The sequence below is a fragment of the Sardina pilchardus genome, chromosome 14 (assembly GCF_963854185.1).
Source record: "Sardina pilchardus chromosome 14, fSarPil1.1, whole genome shotgun sequence".
NCBI lineage: Eukaryota > Metazoa > Chordata > Actinopteri > Clupeiformes > Clupeidae > Sardina > Sardina pilchardus.
The window spans coordinates 4,864,304-4,874,303 of NC_085007.1; the positions used below are offsets into that span (position 1 = coordinate 4,864,304).

Consider the following 10,000-nt stretch of genomic DNA (forward strand, 5'->3'; position numbering starts at 1 on the left):
CCAAGATGGCCGCCGAGTGGGGTGACTTGCCTACAAGGACTTTACCCATAATCCCCCACTCTTTACCCATAATCCCCCACTCTGCCCACTGTTCACCCTGTCCTGCCCCGGGTGCTGTGACACACGCAGCCAACGACAGCTCAGGTGCCCTTAAGCACACAGCGCAGCGCAGGCCTTACTGAAGTGGCAGCCTCCAGCTTTGTATATCTCTGTAGTAGCCTACATGTACAGTACATGCATGACTATAGGAATGACATGACTATGCACATGTGCTGGCACAGGCACAAGGAAATGGTGCACAAAAGGCTTGTGAACACGACTAAACAAACACAGTCGATGAACTACTCAAAAATGTGAACGAGAGATGATAGAACTACTCACTATTGATGAATCGCACACTCACTAACTCTAACAGACATACACACACACACGTTTAAACATACCATTTGTGCACACACTGTACAGATACTGTGAACTATATTCTTGACTCTTTTATTAACAAATGGTGAGTTATTTGAGTCCATGCTTTGAAGAACATTTTCCCTAATGTGTGTAAATAGAGAATTGTCACATGCTTCAGTCTATAGATCAGATGCTGTCTTGTCGATAAGTATAAACGCACAACACGTGCACCACAAAATCAACGTGCTGTGAATTGGGATTTTATGTGTTTTTTTTTTATATATAGATCTTTGTTTATGTGTTTTTCTGTTTGTATGTGATTTGCAATATTTTTTATACTCAATACTTTCATGTTTTGTACATTTATGTGTAGTTTCCTCTATGATGAATAAATGACAAATTGATTTGGATGTACCTGTGAATTTATTTCATTATTATATCAAAATTTAATTTGTGTGCCGTTCAACTGAGCACTCAATACTTTTAACGCTTTAATGGTGCAAAGTGACTAACGTTTCAATACCCATGCGAGGTTTGGCTGAAGAAGATGCATGGGCATCGAAATGTTAGTCACTTTGCACCATCTACAGTACGTGCATGGGGTTCCCGCTCTCCATACATCAAATCACCTGAAGTCGATCCCGCGAGACCCATTCATAGTACGGCAACACTTTGGGGTCAAACAGCTAAACAGTACCACTATCTACAACGCCCCTCCAATCCTGCATATTGATGGCACCAATTGCTGCTGGTCTATACTGCTACACACACACACACACACACACACACACACACACACACACACACACACACACACACACGCACACACACACACACACACACACACACACACACACGCACACACACACACACACCGCTGCTGCTCTATACTGCTGCTGTAGGCTACTGTGGAGTCCACACGGCATTTAAATCGCTCAGGCGCTCAGTATCACATAGATTATTGAGAGCCAGAGCCCCATTCAATTACGCTGCTGTCGGACATAAAGCACGGCGTGCCTGATGAGAAGAGCTGAAAGCTGAAGCCAATGAACCACTGGACATGCAGAGGCGTGTGTGTGTGTGTGTGTGTGTGTGTGTGTGTGTGTGTGTGTGTGTGTGTGTGTGTGTGTGTGTGTGTGTGTGTGTGTGTGTGTGTGTGTGTGTGTGTGTGTGTGTGTGTGTGTGTGTGTGTGTGAGCAAGCAAGAGCTAGATGTAATGCATTTCACAAAATGTTCATGTCAAGTCACTACTGTACTGTAATATGTTCAATCTACGGAGTTTCAAACTTGCTTAACTTTCATCATTCAGAACAATATTTAGAGCACAGAGACAGTGAGGGAGAGAGAGAGAGAGAGGGAGAGAGAGAGAAGGAGAGAGAGGGGGGGAGAGAGAGAGAGAGAGAGGGAGGGAGAGAGGGAGGGAGAGAGAGTGCTGTCCCTACGTGGTGAGGTTGATGAGCAGGAGAGAGAGAGGGAGAGAGAGAGAGAGAATGAGAGAGAGAGAGAGTGGGAGAGAGGGAGAGAGAGAGACGGAGTGAGAGTGCTGTCCCCACGTGGTGAGGTTGATGAGCAGGAGAGAGAGAGGGAGAGAGAGAGAGAGTGGGAGAGAGGGAGAGAGAGAGAGAGACGGAGTGAGAGTGCTGTCCCCACATGATGAGGTTGATGAGCGAGAGAGGGAGAGAGAGAGAGAGAGTGGGAGAGAGAGAGAGAGAGAGAGAGAGAGAGAGACGGAGTGAGAGTGCTGTCCCCACGTGGTGAGGTTGATGAGCAGGAGAGAGAGAGGGAGAGAGAGAGAGAGAATGAGAGAGAGAGAGAGTGGGAGAGAGGGAGAGAGGGAGAGAGAGAGACGGAGTGAGAGTGCTGTCCCTACGTGGTGAGGTTGATGAGCAGGAGAGAGAGAGGGAGAGAGAGAGAGAGAGAGAGAGAGAGAGAGAGAGAGAGAGAGAGAGAGAGAGAGAGAGAGAGAGAGAGAGGGAGAGACAGAGTGAGAGTGCTGTCCCCACGTGGTGAGGTTGATGAGCAGGAGAGAGAGAGGGAGAGAGAGAGAGAGTGGGAGAGAGGGAGAGAGAGAGAGAGAGAGAGAGAGAGAGAGAGAGACGGAGTGAGAGTGCTGTCCCCACGTGGTGAGGTTGATGAGCAGGAGAGAGAGAGGGAGAGAGAGAGAGAGAGAGAGAGAGAGAGAGAGAGAGAGAGAGAGAGAGAGAGAGAGAGAGGGAGAGACAGAGTGAGAGTGCTGTCCCCACGTGGTGAGGTTGATGAGCAGGAGAGAGAGAGGGAGAGAAGACAGTGAAAGAGAGAGTGCCCAGCAAGGTGACAGATGTGTGTTTTACTAAATCATGCGGATGCCCCCCTGCCCCCCCTGCACCCCCTGCCCTGTGCTCTGTGGGGGCACCCGACTGCAGGGTACACTAAAGTATTTATGGCTCTTCTCTCCACCTCCTATTTAGTCACTAGCACAGGCAACACACACACACACACACACACACACACACACACACACACACACACACACACATACACACACACACACACACAGACACACACAATCCCTCCTCATTCCTCACTGGCCACACACACACACACACCCATGCACACCAAGGCCATAGCCATGCAGTCAAGGGAGTGGGGGGTGGGTGAGGTGCATGGCGGGTGAAATCAGTTCCTACCGTTCTGTATACAAATTCATGAATGCATGCCATGGGGTGGCATATTTATATGTTTTCTTTTGAACCATAATGTGTAATACGTAATACTGCTGTTCTCATTTCTGTGTGCCCTTCTCTTCTCATGCCATTGAGGGTTAAACAAATTATGATAGCATAATATATGTTTAGCAAATATCAAAAAACTTGGTCGTAAAATATTTGCATGTCTGGTCTGCTCTCTGGGTAGGCCTTTGAGTGGCTATTTGACCAAGGTTACCGCGGTGATCATTATCAGTATTCAAATCAAAACAACTGCATCCCAGTCCAGGGGTATCAAATAATATGGAACAGCACTTCATGAGATCACATGTACCTTGGCATGTTTACAGTAATAACAAAGATGTTGCTGACACTTGCACCATGCTCGTGTGTCGTGCTGTTGTTTACCTTTGTCATTTCCGGATTTTCCTGTGGTCTCTGCGGTAAATGTCACAGCACTTTGAACTGTGGGTAATTCCCTTTGGTGAAGTCTGCACCGATGCAGACTCACAGAAAGGGCTCGGTAAGTGTGTACTCAAACCCTCACGCCCTTTGAAACCCCATATTGGGACAGCCCCATGCCCTTACGAATTTTGCAATAACGCGCACCAAAAGTCTATGAGCCCGTGAGTCCAAGCATTGGGATTCAGTCAATGTGTGATACATACAGTACGCAATGTCTCTATGATATGATACATCGATTAAACCTACTGTAGCACTACAATCCATTTTCATGAGGCCGAAAGAGCTGACATTGAAGAAGGCTATTTCAACACATCTTTTTTTATTATTATTTAACCTTTATTTAACCAGGTTAGAATCCCATTGAGATTAAAAACCTCTTTTACAAGGGAGACCTGGCCAAGACAGGCAGCAGCAATCTTAAAACGCATAGTTTCTAACACTTACAGCCATACAACACAAAGAAGTCGTACAAAGACACATTTTTACACTGGTGTTGGCAACTAATAGACTTAAAAACATCTGCATCTTAGATAATCAGCCTTAAGCTCATTCATTTTAATAAATGAGCGCATTTTACTGTTTGTTTTGGAGCAAATTCCATGCTTAGGACGCAGCATACACAAATACATGCCTACAACACATGATTTTACAGTAAGTGGCTCTAAAGGAGCATATCGTCAAACAACACTCTGATACACATGCAGAAAAATGACTATTACCATGACATGTTCCTGGCAATTAACAATCAGTGAACTATTCAGACATGTAAACAATAAACAGATGATAGACTCACACGCAATGAAGCGCACACACACACACACACACACACACGCACGCACGCATGCACGCACGCGCACGCACGCACGCACACACACACACACACACACACACACGTTTCGTAAGACCACCACAGAGAGAGGGAAAGCAGTGTGTTTTCCCATGATTGTTCCTAACAGGAATGTAATCATTTCCAGGTCTGACATGACTCAGCTACACTTGATCAGAAACTGGCTGGTCTCAGTATGCGCTTATTCTTAATGTGTGTGTGTGTGTGTGTGTGTGTAGTATGGGGAAACTGGCTGGTCTCAGTATGCGCTTACTCTTAATGTGTGTGTGTGTGTGTGTGTGTGTATGTGTGTGTGTGTGTAGTATGGGGAAACTGGCTGGTCTCAGTATGCGCTTAGTCTTAATGCACTCAACCTTTTATTCCCTAGAAGTGCTGTGAGAATTGCTTTAAAATAGCTTAAAATGTGCTTTTGTGTGTGTGGTGTGTGTGTGTGTGTGTGTGTGGGGGGGGGGGTAATGGGGGGGTTGTGGTATGTGTGTGTGTGTGTGTGTGTGTGTTTTTTTTCTATGTGTGTCTTCGTGTTTGTGTGTGTGCATGAGTGTGGGTGTGTGCGTACCTGTGTGTATGTATGTGAATGTGTGTTTATGTGTGTGTGTGTGTGTGTGTGTGTGTGTGTGTGTGTGTGTGTGTGTGTGTGTGTGTGTGTTTGTGTGTGTGTGCCTGCATGTGTGTGCATGTATATTTATATGTGTTGTGTTGTGTATGTGTGCATGCTTGTGTGTAGTGTATAGTCACTAAATGTGTACGTATTAATTTATGTGTACATTTAACTTGGCATACATTCAGAGGGTGTCATAATGATCCTACATTTCAAATGTTGTGCAGTGTTGACCATGTCAGGTCAGAGATACCTGCGATTACAATACCTAATTTTTGAGGTGCGATGGATCAAAACAAAAGACAATGGTTCCATGCGCTTGTGGGGCTACATGCCCACCCAGTTTTGTGCACCCCGGTTTAAGCCTTCACTGTGCGGCGGTCATAATAATAATAATACAATATACTGAAATCATCTTGTTGCTTTGACTGAGTTGGATTACATTATGCAGTGGTTATCACACATGAACACTACACGTTTAATGGTAATCTTTTACTGGGATTACATCGTCATGTTGTCATGGTTATCACACATAAACAACTACAAGTTGAATGGTCATCTTTTATTTGGCAGCATGGTAATAAGTGTGTTGTTTAGTTTTCCACACATATCCACACACCCCTAGGTTGCCGTTGGTGACTGGTGAGAGTATTCTGATTGGCTGCTGTCAGGCTCTACAGGACACCTGGACACACTTAGAGCATGACCTTTCCAAGTCACCATCACCGACACACACACACACCGACACACCTCAAAGCACAGACACACATACACACACACACACACACACACACACACACACACACACACATACACTCACACCCCACATACAGAATGACTGTGAGAGTGAGACAGAGAGAAAGAGAGAGAGAGAGGGAGAGAGAGAGAGAGAGGGAGAGAGAGAGAGAGAGAGGGAGGGAAAGCACTGGTCAGTTGTGATGAATGCTCCGCACGTGCAGCACATCAGAAGCCCCAGCGGAGAGCCACGACGCAGACAGGAGGTGGACACGAGTGCCTCACCACACGAGCCACAACAGGCCGAGAGCAAAGGTCAGGTGCAGGAGTCTTCCATGTCAAAGGTCAAAGGTCACAACAGGCCGAGAGCAAAGCTCAGGAGCAGGAGTGTTCCATGTCAAAGGTCAGAGGTCAGAAGCAGGAGTATTTCATGTGGAATGGTTGAGTGTTCCGCCTCTGTGTCCGTTTGGTCACGTGATGGCACTGTCTCAGCGGTTGGAAAAACGCTACTCGGTGGAGTTCAGGGTCACTGCAATCGTTGAACCCAATTCCTTCCGTTACTGGACCTCTCCCGGGATCGTTTCCCCGTCTCTCTCCTAAATCCCTCAAAATGCAGCTGAAACAACTCTGTGCTCAAAGCAGCTGAAATGACTGCTAATTGAGAGATCTTATTTGCGTTCCTTATCTATTTCTCTACAGTATATCTATCTATCTATCTATCTGTGTATCTAGCATGATTAACATTACTTGCTATGTTCATCTGAACTATGTTACGTAAATTGCAGAATCCCTATTTGTGTAAATAAAATTCAAATAAATGAATGTGACTCAGACAATGCATGTCATGTCACTTGATATATGTGAATGATGCAGTCTGTTTTGTATATTTGCATACACACTGGATGTATAGGTTATGCTATGCTAATTACAGTAAATGTGATGCTATGCTATGTGCATTTATGTTAAGCTATGTGTCTTTATGTTATGTTTATGTTATGTTTTGTGTCTTTATGTTATGTTATTATGTTTGTTTATGTTATATTTTATGTTTGTTCTCGCTATGTTATGCTTCTTTATGTTATATGTGAGTGATCCGTATCACCGTCTTGATCCAGGAGGCAGATATGTTTTTGCTTGGCGGAGGTCTGCGCTCTCTGAGTGCTTTTCTAGTGCTATGTTATGCTTTATTCATGTTATACAAAAGAAGGAAGCAAAACAATGATAATATCATAACGACAATTTTAAAGCACAACAGCAACAACAGGCATCTTTTACTTAGCACAGTAAAGAGTCTGCTTGCCATTCAAAGAATAAATACAATACCGTGGACATCTTAAAAGTGCAGTAAAAGGATTTGTGCTCAGTATAACAATTTAAAAACAAAATAGAAGTTTAAAGGCCATGAGATTCTCCAAAGACCACTTGTCTTTGAAGCCTTATCAAAGCATTCACATACAGTATATGGGATCAAAGGATGAAGTCAAGAATGAAATGGCAAGACATACAGTATGTAGAGAAATAGCACAGTACAATTCATTAATTGACATAATTACAATACAATATTTACAATCAGTTTGGGCACACATAAATCTGTTGACCATCCATACATCAAACAAAAAGAGGAACAGCTCGTAGGATTCTGCATTGCAGTGTGGCATTGTCTTGTTTCATAACATCCTACATACATTGTTAGAAAGAAAATGCAGTGAGGTGCATCTACTGTCTTCCCTGAGTTTAACAAAAATGCACACGTTTTGGAATCCATCACAAATGTTCCAGACGCTTTCTCTTATAAATATATAAATTATGATGAATGTGCGTGTGTGAATGCGTGTGCGCGTGCTCGTGCTCATGCGTGTGTGCGTGTGTGTGTGTTTATGCGTGTTTGTATGTGTGTGTGTCTGTGTTTGTGTGTGGGTTTCTGTTTGTATGTATTTGTATGTGTGTGTGTACAGTATGTGTATGTCTGTGTTTGTGTTGTTTTAACTTGTGTGTTTGTGTATGTGTATGGCTGTGTTTGTGTGGGTTTAACGTGTGTGTGTGTGTGTATGTGTGTGTGTGTGTGTGTGTGTGTGTGTGTGTGTATGTGTGTGTGTGTGTGTGTGTGTGTGTGTAAGCATGTGTGTTTATATCAGTATCCTGCAGCATATCCTCCTTTTCTGGGGTCTGATTCGGCGACTATCCCGTCGCCCTCTCTCATCACCCCCTGTACTACCGCTGCCACTGACGTCAGCAAGGCCGTTTCATGGTTCTTCTGCTTCAAGCCTTCCAGAATGGCCTACGTGGAAAACACACACACACACACACACACACACACACACACACACACACACACACAAACACAATGAGAGCTCGAGCAATTCATCAGAAATCTGAGGCACTTTTTAAAAGGCTTTTGAAACATTTAAATGTTCTTCAGAAACATTTAAACGCTCTTCAGAATGCTGCAGAAACTAGAATGGGCCTTTTGAACGTACAGCACTACCCTCATGGGTGCGACACATTTCTCAAATCTTGCTCAACATGTTGGATCCCCAAACTGAGGAGCTCCATGGGGGCCTACAGTATGTATTTTCCACTCACCGGGTCAAAGTCCATCTCTCCATACGTGGTGTTGGGAGCGAGCTGGTTGTGAATGCGAGGCTCCACTATTGCTCTCTTCAGGTCATAGTCGAAGAAAAGAGCATGGAGGATAACCTGGAGATCACAGAGGGAACACCAACCAATCAAACACAGATGAATGAGTCAATCAAGTTCATAGCCACAAAGGGAAGAGAAACGAATCAAACACACACAGGACATGGGTTTGATTCCCACCGTCACGACTCCGAGTCGCTTTGGTTAAAATCACCTGCTAAATACCAAGTCAACATTGACTTTCACTTTTAGAGTAAATTTAAATACAGAGGATGTGAGCTGCTTTAACACTGGACGAGTAGTGATGAAATGCAGTGATGATGGGGAGATTCTGTGATGCAATGCCCTGGACACTGGAAGGGCAGTGATGCAATGCAGTGTTGATGGGGAGATGCTGTGATGCAATGCAGTGTTGATGATGGGGAGATTCTGTGATGCAATGAAGTGTTGATGATGGGGAGATTCTGTGATGCAATGCAGTGTTGATGGGGAGATGCTGTGATGCAATGCAGTGTTGATGGGGAGATGCTGTGATGCAATGCAGTGTTGATGATGGGGAGATTCTGTGATGCAATGCACTGGACACCGGAAGGGCTGTGATGCAATGCAGTGTTGATGGGGAGATGCTGTGATGCAATGCAGTGTTGATGATGGGGAGATTCTGTGATGCAATGAAGTGTTGATGATGGGGAGATTCTGTGATGCAATGCAGTGTTGATGGGGAGATGCTGTGATGCAATGCAGTGTTGATGGGGAGATGCTGTGATGCAATGCAGTGTTGATGATGGGGAGATTCTGTGATGCAATGCAGTGTTAATGGGGAGATTCTGTGATGCAATGCAGTGTTGATGGGGAGATGCTGTGATGCAATGCAGTGTTGATGGGGAGATTCTGTGATGCAATGCCCTGGACACTGGAAGGGCAGTGATGCAATGCAGTGTTGATGGGGAGATGCTGTGATGCAATGCAGTGTTGATGGGGAGATGCTGTGATGCAATGCAGTGTTGATGATGGGGAGATTCTGTGATGCAATGCACTGGACACCGGAAGGGCTGTGATGCAATGCAGTGTTGATGGGGAGATGCTGTGATGCAATGCAGTGTTGATGATGGGGAGATTCTGTGATGCAATGCAGTGTTAATGGGGAGATTCTGTGATGCAATGCAGTGTTGATGGGGAGATTCTGTGATGCAATGCAGTGTTGATGGGGAGATGCTGTGATGCAATGCAGTGGACACTGGAAGGGCAGTGATGAGACAGAGCGCCGAGTGCCAGCTGAAACTCACTGAAGCGGTCGCAGTGGTGATCTTGGTCCCACCAGAGCCTCCAACAACCATTTTCACTTTATTGTCCTTGTCCAGGATGATTGTAGGAACCATTGACGACAACGGCCTCTTGCCTAAAGAAAATGTAAAAAGTAAACCACTGAGTCGGTTTCGGTCTGTAAGGCTGATCTTTACTGTAGGTGCAATACAGTCACAAGGACTTTCCTTGTTTCAAAATAAAGAAAATGTACTGTTGCTTTACCTGGTCGGATGAAATTATTTGGGGAGGGGGGCACTCCAAATGCATTTGTTATGAAGGGGGAGCTGAAATCGTCCATTTCGTTGTTTAAGAGGATGCCAGTTGAGT

General features: G+C 44.9%; 2 protein-coding genes across 3 annotated transcripts in view; one reads left to right on the forward strand and one right to left on the reverse strand.

The window, feature by feature from the left end:
• ggt5b (gamma-glutamyltransferase 5b) overlaps positions 1–812 on the forward strand; it is a 20,557-nt gene extending 19,745 nt beyond the window's left edge. Inside the window, exon 12 of the mRNA XM_062553965.1 lies at positions 1–812. This exon is cut by the window's left edge and continues 618 nt beyond it. The gene's annotated coding sequence lies outside the window, so the exon portion shown is untranslated.
• A 6,122-nt stretch (positions 813–6,934) lies between these two features.
• Positions 6,935–10,000, reverse strand: part of ggt1b (gamma-glutamyltransferase 1b) — an 18,456-nt gene continuing 15,390 nt past the window's right edge. For both annotated transcript variants that reach the window (XM_062555075.1, XM_062555076.1), the window contains exons 10-13: positions 9,896–10,000; positions 9,655–9,767; positions 8,315–8,428; positions 6,935–8,009 (exon numbers count right to left, since the gene is read on the reverse strand). The exon at positions 9,896–10,000 is cut by the window's right edge and continues 23 nt beyond it. In XM_062555075.1, the coding sequence (XP_062411059.1) occupies positions 7,863–8,009; positions 8,315–8,428; positions 9,655–9,767; positions 9,896–10,000 (479 nt within the window). In that variant the 3' untranslated portion in view covers positions 6,935–7,862. The remainder of the gene's footprint in view (positions 8,010–8,314; positions 8,429–9,654; positions 9,768–9,895) is intronic.